This window comes from Oncorhynchus mykiss, chromosome 23 (genome assembly GCF_013265735.2).
Source record: "Oncorhynchus mykiss isolate Arlee chromosome 23, USDA_OmykA_1.1, whole genome shotgun sequence".
NCBI classification, from domain to species: Eukaryota; Metazoa; Chordata; class Actinopteri; order Salmoniformes; family Salmonidae; genus Oncorhynchus; species Oncorhynchus mykiss.
Window position 1 is genome coordinate 61,099,151 of NC_048587.1, and position 17,823 is coordinate 61,116,973.

General features: G+C 41.2%; 1 protein-coding gene across 10 annotated transcripts in view; it reads right to left on the minus strand.

Moving 5' to 3' along the window:
* The window catches only part of adgrb3 (adhesion G protein-coupled receptor B3), a 335,139-nt gene that overhangs the window by 159,672 nt on the left and 157,644 nt on the right, over window positions 1–17,823 (minus strand). For 8 of the 10 annotated variants that reach the window (XM_036960949.1, XM_036960951.1, XM_036960942.1 and 5 more), the window contains 2 exons: window positions 14,678–14,872; window positions 11,733–11,801 (listed from right to left, as the gene is read on the minus strand). In XM_036960949.1, coding sequence (XP_036816844.1) covers window positions 11,733–11,801; window positions 14,678–14,872 — 264 coding nt within the window. The remainder of the gene's footprint in view (window positions 1–11,732; window positions 11,802–14,677; window positions 14,873–17,823) is intronic. The other 2 variants (XM_036960946.1, XM_036960943.1) reach the window with 1 other exon arrangement.

Consider the following 17,823-nt stretch of genomic DNA (forward strand, 5'->3'; position numbering starts at 1 on the left):
CCTTTAAAAGGACACTGCTTAGTGACCACTGGAGAGTGATTGCTCAGGACAGGGCAGTGTGTCTGTCCTTAGGGACCTGCCATCAGTGTCAGATAGAATGTAAAGGAAGCATTCAGGACCATGGATAGAGACAGAGCAACACACTCACGTAAGCACACCTGTCTCCTCCCAGCTGATACACATTAAGACACACTAATCCGATCGTTGACCTTGAAGAGATCGGCCCACTATCCTGGCAGACCTGAATCTAGCAGAGAGGGATCAGCTGTAATCAGAGGGGACTTGATTTTGGGGGCAGACATTTTGTGTGATTTGAGTGAGGCAGACTGTTAATGCGCTGATGATGATGATATCAATATATCATTTTTGTTCTATTGTTCTTTGTATTTTCCTTAAGATGTACCAATTGGATCTATTCTAATTTAATCAGCAATTCAAACAGTGTTAAAATGGTACTTGAAAACAATTAGATTTATCAAGAAGGAAAAGCCCCATTATTACAGTAGCTGTCCTAGACATGGACATAGAATAGCAGCATGTGAGTTAGCTATAGCTCTACTCTACAGACAAGGCAATGACATGTCTTAGTCCGGAGAGGAGCTCTGAGTGGAATCCCATAATGAACACCTCCTGATACAATCACACACACACACACTCACACATATACTTACTGACATGTGCACGCACGCACACACTCACACATACAGACGGAGATGCACTCATCCCCACGTACGTAAACACACACACACACACACACACACACACACACACACACACACACACACACACACACACACACACACACACACACACACACACACACACACACACACACACACACACACACACGTGTCTGTCTGACTAGCTAGCTGACTAGCTGGCTGAAAGCACATTTCTCCTCCCCCTCCTGCCTATGTGACCCATAGCGCAGGCCCTCTCTGGATGAATGGGGTAAAGGCCGCAGTGGAGGTGGATTCAAAGAGAAGCACCAGATCATCCTCTTTATTCTCACACCACAGCAACAAGGTATTTCTTCCGTCCCTTAGCAACAGACACACATACACACTGAGTGTACAAAACAACACCTTCCTAATATTGAGTTGAACCCCCATTTTGCCCTCAGAACAGACTAAATTTGTCGGGGCATGGACTCTACAAGGTGTCGAAAGCGTTCTACAGGGATGCTGGCCCATGTTGACTCCAAATCTTCCCACGGTTGTGTCAAGTTGGCTGGATGTGCTTTGGGTGGTGGGCACATGGGAAACTGTTGAGCGTGAAAAACCCAGCAGCACTGAAATTCTTGCTCCTACTACCGTACCCCGTTCAAAGGCACTTCAAACTTTTGTCTGGCCCATTCACCCTATGAATGGAACATATACACAACCCACACCTCAAGGCTTAAAAATCCTTCTTTAACCTGTCTCCTCTCCTTCATCTACACTGATTGAAGTGGATTTAACAAGTGACATCAATAAGGGATCATAGCTTTCACCTGGATTCACCTGGTCAGTCTATGTCATGGAAAGAGCAGGTGTTCTTAATGTTTTCTCAACTTCTATTTCTGTGCTTGACAGCAACCGTACTACAACTCCCATCCTCTCCACAGCATTGACACACCTTATTTGCCTTTATTTAATCAGGTAAGTAATTGAGAACACATTCTCATTCACAATAGTGACCTGACCAAGACGGAGGTGTAAAACACAGCAAAGCTGTAACGATTCTCCTCCTCTTCTGAGGAGTAGGAAATATCGGACCAATATGCAGCGTGGTAAGTGTTCGTCATATTTATTACACTGAACACAGAAAACAAACAAACAAGAGAATAAAGGAAAACCGAAACAGTATGGTGAAAACACTGAAACGGAAAATAACCACCCACAAACAAGAGCGGGAAAACAGGCTGCCTAAGTATGGTTCTCAATCAGAGACAACAACTACCCACAACTAACAGGGGGAAAACAGGCTGCCTAAGTATGGTTCTCAATCAGAGACAACAACTACCCACAACTAACAGGGGGAAAACAGGCTGCCTAAGTATGGTTCTCAATCAGAGACAACAACTACCCACAACTAACAGGGGGAAAACAGGCTGCCTAAGTATGGTTCTCAATCAGAGACAACAACTACCCACAACTAACAGGGGGAAAACAGGCTGCCTAAGTATGGTTCTCAATCAGAGACAACAACTACCCACAACTAACAGTGGGAAAACAGGCTGCCTAAGTATGGTTCTCAATCAGAGACAACGATTGACAGCTGCCTCTGATTGGGAACCATACCAGGCCAAACACATAGAAATATAAACACAAGAACAAAACGTAGAATGCCCACCCCAACTCACGCCCTGACCAACCTAAAATAGAGACATACAAAAGGAACTAAGGTCAGGATGTGACAAAAGCAGACAATTACAGACAAAGCAGACAATTCTTGACCATTGCCATTCCACAACCATTCCACAACCATTCCTCAACCATTCCACAACCATTCCTCAATCATTCCTCTTCGATTCCTCAGCCATTCCTCTTCCATTCCTCAACCATTCCTCAACCATTCCTCAACCATTCCTCAACCATTCCTCTTCCATTCCTCTTCCATTCCTTAGCCATTCCTCAACCATTGCTCCGCCATTGCCAAACCATTCCTCAACCATTCCTCAGCATTACTCAGCCATTGCCCAACCATTACTCAACCATTCCTCAGCCATTACTCAGCATTACTCAACCATTCCTCAGCATTACTCAGCATTACTCAACCATTCCTCAGCATTACTCAGCATTACTCAGCATTGCTCAGCCATTGCTCAGCCATTACTCAACCATTCCTCAGCCATTACTCAGCATTACTCAACCATTCCTCAGCATTACTCAGCATTACTCAACCATTCCTCAGCATTACTCAGCATTACTCAGCCATTGCTCAGCCATTCCTCAGCCATTACTCAGCCATTCCTCAGCATTTCTCAACCATTCCTCAGCCATTCCTCAGCCATTCCTCAGCCATTCCTCAGCCATTCCTCAGCCATTCCTCAGCCATTCCTCAGCCATTCCTCAGCCATTGCTCAGCCATTCCTCAGCCATTCCTCAGCCATTCCTCAGCCATTCCTCAGCCATTCCTCAGCATTACTCAGCCATTCCTCAGCCATTCCTCAGCCATTGCTCAGCCATTGCTCAGCCATTGCTCAGCCATTCCTACTGCCAAAAACAACAGACATACAGCTGATATTTTCATCTCTACAACAACAGACATGCAGCTCATCCTCCGTTTCCTCAGAAACAGTGATCACACGGCAGCATCCATCCACACTCATCATAGCCATTCCTGTACTACAAATAACAGGATTTGAAATTCATTGCTTCTGTCTAGCTTTTAGAACACCAACACATTGTCTAGTTGTAAAATAATGCATAAAAACACATCTGTCCAAAATCCATCTTTTACCCTGATCCTTTAGATGACAGATGGCTGTCATATCAGCTCATGGTCTGGTGAAGATGAACTACACATTGGCCAAAGAAGAACTCTTTATACCTAAATAGACTTGGCCTGAATCGCACATTCTTAAACACCAGGCAGGCAATCCTTAGACAGACACACATCCACACAAACACACACCCTCCTTAGGCAGACCGAGGGCTTTGTTCCTCAGCCAGTGAACTAATGAACCTTGTCTCCATCCTCCTCTGGGTTCCTAATCAGACAGACAGATTTCCGGTCTGCCTTCTGTGTGTGTGTGTGTGTGTGTGTGTGTGTGTGTGTGTGTGTGTGTGTGTGTGTGTGTGTGTGTGTGTGTGTGTGTGTGTGTGTGTGTGTGTGTGTGTGTGTGTGTGTGTGTGTGTGTGTAATTTCTGCAGTGGAGATGAGATTTGAATGAGATATGAAGCAGCATGCCAGAAATAAATGGTTGTAGAAGGAAGGCTGTATGTCTGATGAGGAGCCCAGAGGAAGGCTGTATGTCTGATGAGGAGCCCAGAGGAAGGATGTCTTTCTGATGAGGAGCCCAGAGGAAGGCTGTATGTCTGATGAGGAGCCCAGAGGAAGGATGTCTTTCTGATGAGGAGCCCAGAGGAAGGCTGTATGTCTGATGAGGAGCCCAGAGGAAGGCTGTGTGTCTGATGAAGAGCTCAGAGGAAGGCTGTGTGTCTGATGAGGAGCCCAGAGGAAGGCTGTGTGTCTGATGAGGAGCTCAGAGGAAGGCTGTATGTCTGATGAGGAGACCAGAGGAAGATGGAGATAAGGTTCAAATCAAATCAAATCAAAGTTGATTGGTTAAGTACACATATTTGCAGGTTTTATAGCAGGTGCAGTGAAATGCTCATGTTACTAGCTCCAACAGTGCAGGATAATTTCTACAGTACAAATACAGTCAAATACACAAATAATCAATGATCCAAACAATAAATCAAGAAATGACAATGAGTGAGAATGTGTCAGAATCCAGAATATAAATACATGGTGTGTATAGACAGTATAGAATCTGGAAAATAATATGGTATGTACAGTAGTAGGTATATTAGGATAAGCTATGTTGAGAATACTGTAGAGACATACACATTGAGTATAGAAATAGATTATGAGGTGACCAGCGTTCAATGACTCTATATACTGTACATGGGGCGTTAGTCTCAAGGTGCAGGGCAGAGTACAGGGCAGGTAGCTGTTCAACAGTCTGATGGCCTGGAGATAGAAGCCGTTTTTCAGTAATTCGGTCCCAGTTTGATGTACCTGTACCGGCTCTGTCTGCTAGATGGTAGCAGGGTGAACAGACCGTGACTTCATCAGTTTACTGGCTGACAGACAGAGGATAGGAGGGTGTTTAAAAATGGACAGTTAGGCAGAGAGAGTTCTTGGCCAGCTGTACCTTCATGGTCTTTGTCTTTCTGATTATCTCATCTCAACTACCCACCTCTTACCCAAACTCTAACCCTCTGCAGGCTGAGGGACAGAGGACAGAAGGGTGTTAGGCAGAGAGAGTTCTTAACTAGCTGTACCTCCATAGTCTTTGTCTTTCTGATTATCTCATCTCAACTACCCATCTCTTACCCAAACTCTAACCCTCTGCAGGCTGAGAGACAGAGGACAGAAGGGTGTTAGGCAGAGAGAGTTCTTAACCAGCTGTACCTCCATGGGTTTTGTCTTTCTGATTATCTCATCTCAACTACCCACCTCTTATCCAAACTCAACCCTAGCCTCTGCAGGCAGAGATACAGAGGACAGAAGGGTGTTAGGCAGAGAGAGATCTTGGCCAGCTGTACCTCCGTGATCTTAGTCTTTCTGATTATCTCATCTCAACTACCCACCTCTGACTCAAACTCTAACCCTAACCTCTGCAGGCTGACAGGATGGCGCTGCAGTGAATAGCAACTGTTTTACAGGCTCCTGACCAATTCTGCTGTTTTTTGCTTGTGTTTCTTTTTCCTCTGATCTTACAAAAACATTTTTATAATGTGTCCGCCATCCCCCAGACTCGAAAGAGTAAGCGTCGGCAGAGAAGAGGCAGACGAGTCGGTATCCTGACAAAACTACGTTGGCGAGGAAATAAACCGCCTTCTATTGAGGAACGTACCGGAGAACAACCTGGAAGAGCTCTGCTCGAGACTATCCTATCAGCGGGACCTGAAGAACTGTAAAACTCTCTGTTTCTCTGAGACATGGTTGAACAAGGACATGGATAATATACATCTATCTGACGTCTCCATGCATCGTCTAGAGAGGACGGGGGATAATATACATCTATCTGACGTCTCCATGCATCGTCTAGAGAGGACGTGGGATAATATACATCTATCTGACGTCTCCATGCATCGTCTAGAGAGGACATGGATAATATACATCTATCTGACGTCTCCATGCATCGTCTAGAGAGGACGTGGGATAATATACATCTATCTGACGTCTCCATGCATCGTCTAGAGAGGACATGGATAATATACATCTATCTGACGTCTCCATGCATCGTCTAGAGAGGACGGGGGATAATATACATCTATCTGACGTCTCCATGCATCGTCTAGAGAGGACATGGATAATATACATCTATCTGACGTCTCCATGCATCGTCTAGAGAGGACGGGGGAAGAAGCGGGAGGAGTGGCTCTTTGTTACCAACAACTTGTGTGCGATCTCTAATGTTAAAGGAAGTTTGGGGTTTTCGCTCGCCTGAGTTAGAATACTTCATGATAAGCTGCAGACCACACTATTTACCAAGATTGTTTTCATATACATGGTTCATAGCTGTCTATTTACCACCACAAACCAATGCTTGCACTAACACTATGCTCAACGAGCTGTATAGGACTATAAGCAAATGAAAAAGTGCACCTCCAGAGTTGGCGCATCTCGTGGCCGGTGATTTTAATGCAGGGAAACAGAAATCTGTTTTCACTAAAATGTCACCTGCATGTCACCTGCATGTCACCTGCATGTCACCTGCATGTCACCAGCATGTCACCTGCATGTCACCAGCATGTCACCTGCATGTCACCTGCATGTCACCAGCATGTCACCTGCATGTCACCAGCATGTCACCTGCATGTCACCAGCATGTCACCTGTGCAACTAGAGGCGACAAAGCTCTTGTTCACCTTGATGCACAGAAATGCTTACAAGGCAGTCCCTCACCCTCCCTTTGGCAAATCTGACCATAACTTTAACCTCCTAATTCCTTCTTACAAGCAACAACTCAAACAGGAAGTACCAGTGACACACTCAATAGGTAAGTGGTCTGATGAAGCAGACGTTAAGTTACAGAACTGTTTTGCTAGCACAGACTGGAACATGTTCCGGGATTCATCCCATGGCATTGAGGAGTTTACCACATCAGTCACCGGCTTCATTAATAAGTGCATTGATGGCTTCTTCTCCACAGTGACTGTGCGCACATATCCTAACCAGAAGCCATTGATTACAGGCAACATCCGCACTGAGTTTAAGGCCAGAGCTGCCACTTTCAAGAAGTGGGACACTAATCTGGACGCTTTCTGTTCCTCCACACCTATAGGCAGGAACTTAAACAAGGAAGCACTTGTGGCAAGAACTGTTCAACGTTGGTTTGACCAGTTGGAGTCTATGTTTTAAGATTGTTTTGATCACGTGGTGTGGGAAATGGTACACTGACTCTGTGACTGAGTTCATCAGGAAGTGCATAGAGGATGTTGTTCCCACTGTGAAAATTATTACTTACCCAAACCAAAAACTGTGGATAGATGGCAGCATATGTGCAAAACTGAAAGCGTGAACCACCACTTTTAACCATGGCAAGGTGACATGGACGTCTACAAACAGCTATGCCCTCCGTAAGGCAAACAAAGAGACAAAACGACAGTACAGGGACAAAGTGGAGTCGCAATTAATCTGCTCAGACACGAGACATATTGAGCAGAGACTCCAGACATTTACGGATTAAAAAGTGAAATCAAGCCACGTTCTGCACACCGACGCCTCGCTCCCGGATAAGCAAGTGGGGATAACAGACTGGGATATGGAGAGATTGATTATGTCCGTAAACACTCCAGCCAGCTGGTCTGCACATGCTCTGAGGATGCGGCTAGGGATGCCATCAGGGCCGGCAGCCTTGAGAGGGTTAACACACTTAAATGACTAACTCACGTTGGGCACGGAGAACGACCGCACCCAGTTCTTGTGAACGGAGGCGTCCTGTGTTGGCAGCTCCATGCGGGCGAGGAAGGTGCCCCCCAAGCGCATCACTAAGCTCAGGTCCCTGGGACTGAACCCCTCCCGCTGCAAATGGATCCTGAACTTCCTGAGGAGCTGCCCCCAGGTGGGCCACACTGACCACACTGACCCTAAACATGGGGTTTATTCAGGGATGCATGCTTAGTCCCCTCCTGTACTCCCTGTTCACCCATGACTGCGTGGCCATGCAAGACTCCAACACACCATCATTAAGTTTGCTGGCAACACGACGACATGTCAGTAGTAGGCCTGATCACCGATGACGATGAGGTCATTGAACTAGCAGTGTGATGCCAAGACAACATCTCCCTCAACGTTGGCAAGACAAAGGAGTTGGTTATGGTCTACAGGAAATGGAGGACCAACACACCACAATTTAAATTGGGTTGAGAGCTTCAAGTTCCTCGGTGTCCACAGCACTAAGTAATTATCATGGTCCAAACACACTAACACAGTCGTGAAGAAGACATGACAATGCCTCTTCCCCCTCAGGAGGCTGAAAAGATTCAACATGGGCCTTCAGATCCTCAAAACGTTCTACAACTACACCATTGAGAGTATCTTGACTGGCTGCATCACCGCTTGGTAGGGCAACTGCTTCGCATCCAACCGATGAGAGAGAGAGAGAGAGAGAGAGAGAGAGAGAGAACCTAGTGTTTGTGTGTGTGTGTGTGTGTCGTAGACCAGACAGACAAAAGTCAGAAACTGCAGTGAGGACCACCAATTAGTACTTGTAGAGAGACAGAAAGACTGGGTCGATAGAGGGCAGACTGCCTGCTGTTCTCTTTCTCTCTTTCTTAGTCATTTAGCAGACACCCTTATCCAGAGTGACTTACAGGAGCCATTAGGCTTAAGTGCCTTGCTCAGTAAATATATTTGTTGTTGGCTCTGGATTCAAACCAGCAACCGTTTGGCTACTGGCCCAATGCTCTTAACTGCTAGGCTTCATACTTCTCTCTACCTTTCTTTCTCTCTCTCTCTCCATCTCTTCCTCTATCCTTCCCTCTCTCTGTCTCTTCCTCTATCTTTCTCATCCTCTATCCTTCCCTCTCTCCTTCTCTCTCTCTCCTGCTCTATCTCTCCTTCTCTCTCTCATTCTCTATCTCTCCTTCTCTATCTCTCCTTCTCTATCTCTCCTTCTCTATCTCTCGTTATCATCCTCTCTCTCTCTCTCTCCAAGGTCTTAACCACCTAGGTGAATCAAAGAGAAACAGAGGGAAGAAAAAGGAAGAAAAACACCAACCATCCAAAATACCCCCTCTTTCTGTTTCTCTTTCTCTCTTTCTTTCTCTTTCTCTCTTTCTTTCTCTCTCTCTCTCTCTTTCTTTCTCTTTCTCTCTCTCTCTCTCTCTCTCTTTCCTCCCTTCGCCCTCCTTTCCTTTCCTCTCTGGAAGGCAGTCATTTGGCACTGGAAGTTCACAAAAGCTGCGGATGTTCTTTGTAAATTAGTGGTCTGTGGAGATGCTGTCTCTGCCGGAGACAGGGCGGATTCGTCTTAAAATAAAGTGGGAGTTTTTGAAGGAAGAGTGGCCACCTCTCAACCCTGAGAGGCTCATTCAGGATGACAGGAGAAGTGACAGGAGGAAAACCCACGCAGATAAAATCATAAAACCCCTGCCTGAGGTTGTACCCAGCATCCTTGGTGTATTTTTGTGGGATAAAGACGAGAGGACCTGACCGACACATTTCTGTTTCAGAATATGGTTAATGAATGTGAATAGAATTGATTTCTGTTCTGTATAAAATATGATTCCATTAGATGTTTCCTTGTTCAATCTACAGTTGGAAGTTTAGACGGAAGTTTACATACACCTTAGCCAAATACGTTTAATCTCAGTTTTTCACAATTCCTGACATTTAATCAGAGTAAAAATTCAGTTTTAGGATTTATTTTAAGAATGTGAAATGCCAGAATAATATTAGAGATAATTATTTATTTCAGGTTTTATTTCACATTCCCAGTGGGTCAGAAGTTTACAAACACTCAATTAGTATTTGGTAGCATTGCCTTTGAATTGTTTAACTTGGGTCAAACATCTCGAGTAGCCTTCCACAAGCTTCCCACAATAAGTTGGGTGAATTTTGGCCCATTCCTACTGACAGAGCTGGTGTAACTGAGTCAGGTTTGTAGGCCTCCTTGCTCACACATGCTTTTCAGTTCTGCCCACACATTTTCCATGGGATTGAGGTCAGGGCTTTGTGATGGCCACTCCAATACCTTGACTTTGTTGCCCTTAAGCCATTAAGTCACAACTTTGGAAGAATGCTTGGGGTCATCGTCCATTTGGAAGAGCCATTTGCGACCAAGCTTTAACTTCTTGACTGATGTCTTGAGATGTTGCTTCAATAGATCTTCAGTAGATTTCCATCCTCATGATGCCATCTATTTTGTGAAGTGCACCAGTCCCTCCTGCAGCAAAGCACCCACACAACATGATGCTGCCGCTCATGTGCTTCACGTTTGGGATGGTGTTCTTCGGCTTGGCCAAACAGTTTTATATTTGTTTCATCAGACCAGAGGATATTTCTCCAAAAAGTACGATCTTTGTCCCCATGTGCAGTTGCAAACCGTAGTCTGGCTTTTTTAATGGCGGATTTTGAGCAGTGGCTTCTTCCTTGCTGAGCGGCCTTTCAGGTTATGTTGATATAGGACTTGTTTTACATTGGATTTAGATACTTTTGTATCTGTTTCCTCCAGCATCTTCACAAGGTCATTTTCTGCTGTTTTGGGATTGATTTGCACTTTTTACACCAAAGTATGTTCATGTCTAGGAGACAGAACGCGTCTCCTTCCTGAGCGGTATGACGGCTGCGTGGTCCCATGGTGTTTATACTTGCGTACTATTGTTTGTACAGATGAAAGTGGACCCTTCAGATGTTTATAAATTGCTCCCAAGGATGAACCAGACTAGTGGAGGTCTACAATTGTTTTTCTGAGGTCTTGGCTGATTTCTTTTTATTTTCCCATGATGTCAAGCCAAGAGGCAATGAGTTTGAAGGTAGGCCTTGAAATACATCCACAAGTACACCTCCAATTGACTCAAATTATGTCAATTAGCCTATCAGAAGCTTCTAAAGCCATGACATCATTTTTTGGAATTGTCCAAGCTGTTTAAAGGCACAGTCAACTTAGTGTATGTAAATGTCTGAACCACAGGAATAGTGATACAGTGAATTACAAGTGAAATAATTTGTCTGTAAACAATTGTTGGAAAAATGACTTGTGTCAAGCACAAAGTAGATGTCCTAACCGACTTGCCAAAACTATAGTTTGTTAACAAAAAATGTGTGGAGTGGTTGAAAAACGCATTTGAATGACTCCAGCCTAAGTGTGTGTAAACTTCCAACTTCAACTGTATGTACCGTTGAATATGTTCTACTAACATGGGAGTCATGTAGCTGTTCTTACCTAGCAGGTATACTATACATGCAACATCCTTCTTTTGAATAGCACAGGGAGGCAGAAATATCCATTCTAGCAAAAAGCTATATCCCTCTGATGTGACTAAATAAAGATAAATACTCCTCAGGGGTTCTGTAATTATGAAATCCAGCATTTGAAATGACCTTTCCACCCTGACTGCTATGGAGTGACTGGGTTTCTAGGGAAGAAGAACAAACATCATAGAGAGACGTAATGAGTCGATTGGGGCTGGTCATCTCTGGTGGCTGTGCTCCCTGCTGCCACCGAGTGGACAGTGGTGGTATTATACCTCCAGATAGAGATACAGACACATCCCAACCCAGTGACACATTACACAACGTGACTAAATAAAAGTACTTCACGGCTGATCTAGGATCAGGAACAGGTCCCGCCTGCTTACACAATCTTATGATCTAAAAGAGCAAATCTGATCCTAGATCAGCACTCCTACTCTGAATACGAACTCAGATCACAATGACCAGTTGAACTCAGGCTCAGTGCTGGTGAATGCTATAGTATTCAACTGTCTGGACCAGATTCTGAAAGAATACCACACTCACCCACTTTAAGTGCATTCCATAATGTATCAAGCTCACTGCAGAATGCTTACCTGTTGTGCGTCTTCCCACTTTTCCCTGTTGTCCTCCTCTAGGAGATTGCTGATGATCTGAAAGAAGTTCTGTAGGGAGGAGAGAGAGGAAATTGACTCAATTAAATTGACTCTTATTGCATCAAAAGAAAACAAAGCTGATGCCCCTTTCCACACACACATGTATGTACAAACACACAGACACACACACACACACACACACACACATACACATACACACACACACACACACACACACATGTATGTACAAACACACAGACAGATGCTCAGGGGAACTATCACTACCCTATTGACAGTCAGCGTCAAAAATATTTCAGCTGGTCTCCCGTGTGTGTGTGTGTGAGTGAGTGAGTGAGTGAGTGAGTGAGTGAGTGAGTGTGTGTGTGTGTGTGTGTGTGGGGGGGGGGGTGTGTGTGTGTGTGTGCCCAGAGGTGGCCCCTTTCCCGTGATACAGACGATCTTGTTTTCTACTTGAATGCTTATGCTCCCTCTGGTGGTAATGTGCCCATTTTTAACATTAGCACACACACACACACACACACACACACACACACACACACACACACACACACACACACAGCAAAAATGCACAGATGCAGCAGCGAGCGCTAGCTGTACTCATTGCGTCAGACTGTCTGTCCACACAACGACAGACCAGACACACGACCAGGACACAGCTAGCATTCAGGACAGAAATGATCTTATTGGAGCAGGAGGAGGAGGAGGAGGAGGAGGAAGAGGGGGTTCAGGCTGTAATCTCCATCATACTACTGAAATAAAGAAAATAAAGCTGGAGGAGAGAAGGGAAGACAGGGAGGGGGACACAGGGGAGAGAGGAGGAGACAGTGGAGAGGGAGGAGGAGAGGGAAGACAGGGGAGAGGGGAAGGGTAGACAGGGAGAGAGGGGGTCAGAAGAGGGAGTGGGAGGCAGGAGGGAGGGTAAATAGGTAGAGGGGGTGACAGGACAGAGGGGGAAAGAGGTATAGGGGGTGACAGGAGGGAGGGGGAAAGAGGTAGAGGGGGTGACAGGAGGGAGGGGGAAAGAGGTGGAGGGGGTGACAGGACAGAGAGGGAAAGAGGTATAGGGGGTGACAGGAGGGAGGAGGAAGAGGTAGAGGGGGTGACAGGAGGGAAGGGGAAAGAGGTGGAGGGGGTGACAGGAGGGAGGGGGAAGAGATAGAGGGGGTGACAGGACAGAGGGGGAAAGAGGTAGAGGGGGTGACAGGACAGAGGGGGAAAGAGGTAGAGGGGGTGACAGGAGGGAGGGGGAAAGAGGTAGAGGGGGTGACAGGACAGAGGGGGAAAGAGGTAGAGGGGGTGACAGGAGGGAAGGGGAGAGTTCTTTGATAAAATAAACAGGCATAATGGAGCTTTCTTAGTGTCGATTTCTGGGGAAATGTATTTGAAATGACTACCATTCACCACTGCATTCACCATCACATATTACAGTAAATATAATGATTACATGTCACAGTAAATATAATGATTACATGTTACAGTAAATATGATTACATGTCACAGTAAATATAATGATTACATATTACAGTAAATATAATGATTACATGTCACAGTAAATATAATGATTACATATTATAGTAAATATAATGATTACATATTATAGTAAATATAATGATTACCTGTTACAGTAAATATAATGATTACATATTACAGTAAATATAATGATTACATATTATAGTAAATATAATGATTACCTGTTACACTAAATATAATGATTACATATTACAGTAAATATAATGATTACCTGTTACAGTAAATATAATGATTACATATTACAGTAAATATAATGATTACATATTACAGTAAATATCATGATTACATATTACAGTAAATATAATGATTACCTGTTACAGTAAATATAATGATTACATATTACAGTAAATATAATGATTACATATTACAGTAAATATCATGATTACATGTCACAGTAAATATAATGATTACATATTACAGTAAATATAATGATTACATGTTACAGTAAATATCATGATTACATGTCACAGTAAATATAATGATTACATATTACAGTAAATATAATGATTACATATTACAGTAAATATAATGATTACATGTCACAGTAAATATAATGATTACATGTTACAGTAAATATAATGATTACATATTACAGTAAATATAATGATTACATATTACAGTAAATATAATGATTACATGTCACAGTAAATATAATGATTACATATTACAGTAAATATAATGATTACATATTATAGTAAATATAATGATTACATGTCACAGTAAATATAATGATTACATATTACAGTAAATATAATGACATTACAGTAAATGTAACAGTAAATATAATGATTACGAAGGTAGCGTTAGACAACATAATAACAGAGGTGACAGCTCATCCCAGGCAGGTACCTATTTGTTTCCGTTTCTATTTTAGTCTTTTAGCAGACAAAATAGACCAATGGCTGTTCATCTGGGTAAGGGGATGGACTCTAGACCATACTATCAGCCAATCATGTCTGTGTATGTAAATATCTTCAAATGTGTTTCCTAACGCCCACACGATCAGGCTGAGCATTTCAAGAGCCAAAGGAGGCTCAGGGAAATAAATGATTAAAAAAGTTATTTTCATTATATAAACACACACAGTGATTTATGAGACATACAGTGATGATTTAAAATAACAAAGCTGACATGGGGACTTTAACTGTGTAAATAATCATTCCAGTTTCATTGGAAAGGGGGAGATATGTTGACAAGCCTCTCAGGGGTTTTCCACCTCTCCTGCACATGCAGGAGAAAACCTTTTAAACGTTATCATATTGTTTTCTATTTTCATGTATGCAACAAAAAAAAAGGACACAAAAAAGGACACAAATCAAAATAAATCCAACACACAATTCTACCTCAGCAGCATGGTCAACATTTATCAAGACAAAAGAGACCGATCCACTCACCTGCACGTCGTCTGAGCTAGGTTCGTAACTGGCCCTCTTGAAGGTATCAGTCACGTTTCTGAGTATCTCCACAGAGGACAGCAGGTCTCCAGCGTAGAAGTTCCTTCTCTGGGTGAGATCCAGCAGGGTCTTGGTCACCTGAGACATCCCGTCCCCTGCCAACTTCCCCTGGCCCTTAGCTAGATGGCCCTGGATCTCCAGAAGAAGAAATGAACTATGAGGTCTTATATGTTCTCTACACTATATCACAGTATATTACCACAGTATTACTACAATGATTGATTCTCTACACTATATTACAGTATATTACTACAGTATTACTACAATGATTGATTCTCTACACTATATTACAGTATATTACTACAGTATTACTACATTGATTGATTCTCTACACTATATTACAGTATATTACTACAGTATTACTACATTGATTGATTCTCTACACTATATCACAGTATATTACCACAGTATTACTACAATGATTGATTCTCTACACTATATCACAGTATATTACCACAGTATTACTACAATGATTGATTCTCTACACTATATTACAGTATATTACTACAGTATTACTACATTGATTGATTCTCTACACTATATCACAGTATATTACCACAGTATTACTACAATGATTGATTCTCTACACTATATTACAGTATATTACTACAGTATTACTACAATGATTGATTCTCTACACTATATTACAGTATATTACTACAGTATTACTACATTGATTGATTCTCTACACTATATTACAGTATATTACTACAGTATTACTACATTGATTGATTCTCTACACTATATCACAGTATATTACCACAGTATTACTACAATGATTGATTCTCTACACTATATCACAGTATATTACCACAGTATTACTACAATGATTGATTCTCTACACTATATTACAGTATATTACTACAGTATTACTACATTGATTGATTCTCTACACTATATCACAGTATATTACTACAGTATTACTACAATGATTGATTCTCTACACTATATTACAGTATATTACTACAGTATTACTACAATGATTGATTCTCTACACTATATTACAGTATATTACTACAGTATTACTACATTGATTGATTCTCTACACTATATTACAGTATATTACTACAGTATTACTACATTGATTGATTCTCTACACTATATTACAGTATATTACTACAGTATTACTACATTGATTGATTCTCTACACTATATGATAGTATATTACTACAGTATTACTACAATGATTGATTCTCTACACTATATCACAGTATATTACTACAGTATTACTACATTGATTGATTCTCTACACTATATTACAGTATATTACTACAGTATTACTACATTGATTGATTCTCTACACTATATTACAGTATATTACTACAGTATTACTACAATGATTGATTCTCTACACTATATCACAGCATATTACTACAGTATTACTACATTGATTGATTCTCTAAACTATATGACAGTATATTACTACAGTATTACTACATTGATTGATTCTCTACACTATATTACAGTATATTACTACAGTATTACTACAATGATTGATTCTCTACACTATATCAAAGCATATTACTACAGTATTACTACATTGATTGATTCTCTAAACTATATGACAGTATATTACTACAGTATTACTACATTGATTGATTCTCTACACTATATCACAGCATATTACTACAGTATTACTACAATGATTGATTCTCTACACTATATGACAGTATATTACCACAGTATTACTACAATGATTGATTCTCTACACTATATCACAGCATATTACTACAGTATTACTACAATGATTGATTCTCTACACTATATCACAGTATATTACTACAGTATTACTACAATGATTGATTCTCTACACTATATTACAGTATATTACTACAGTATTACTACAATGATTGATTCTCTACACTATATCACAGTATATTACTACAGTATTACTACAATGATTGATTCTCTACACTATATTACAGTATATTACCACAGTATTACTACAATGATTGATTCTCTACACTATATTACAGTATATTACTACAGTATTACTACAATGATTGATTCTCTACACTATATTACAGTATATTACCACAGTATTACTACAATGATTGATTCTCTACACTATATTACAGTATATTACCACAGTATTACTACAATGATTGATTCTCTACACTATATGACAGTATATTACTACAGTATTACTACAATGATTGATTCTCTACACTATATTACAGTATATTACCACAGTATTACTACAATGATTGATTCTCTACACTATATTACAGTATATTACTACAGTATTACTACAATGATTGATTCTCTACACTATATTACAGTATATTACCACAGTATTACTACATTGATTGATTCTCTACACTATATTACAGTATATTACTACAGTATTACTACATTGATTGATTCTCTACACTATATTACAGTATATTACTACAGTATTACTACATTGATTGATTCTCTACACTATATTACAGTATATTACTACAGTATTACTACATTGATTGATTCTCTACACTATATTACAGTATATTACTACAGTATTACTACATTGATTGATTCTCTAGACTATATTACAGTATATTACTACAGTATTACTACATTGATTGATTCTCTACACTATATTACAGTATATTACTACAGTATTACTACATTGATTGATTCTCTACACTATATTACAGTATATTACTACAGTATTACTACATTGATTGATTCTCTACACTATATGATAGTATATTACTACAGTATTACTACATTGATTGATTCTCTACACTATATGATAGTATATTACTACAGTATTACTACAATGATTGATTCTCTACACTATATTACAGTATATTACTACAGTATTACTACAATGATTGATTTCTTTTAGAATGCATTAAAAGGCCAGCGTCCTGTACCTCCAGGAGAAGGAAGAGAAGAGAGAGGACCATAAGACCCTGGAGGTCCTCTAAAGTATAGTATACACTATATTATTATAGTATTACTACAGTTTATATTACAGCTTTCCCTGACCCTCGACCTCCAGGAGAAGGAAGAGGAGGAAGAGAACTATGAGACTGTTCTCTGCAGTAGATTACTGCAATATGTGGTTTAAACTGTCTACATTAACAACAGCTGTAGTG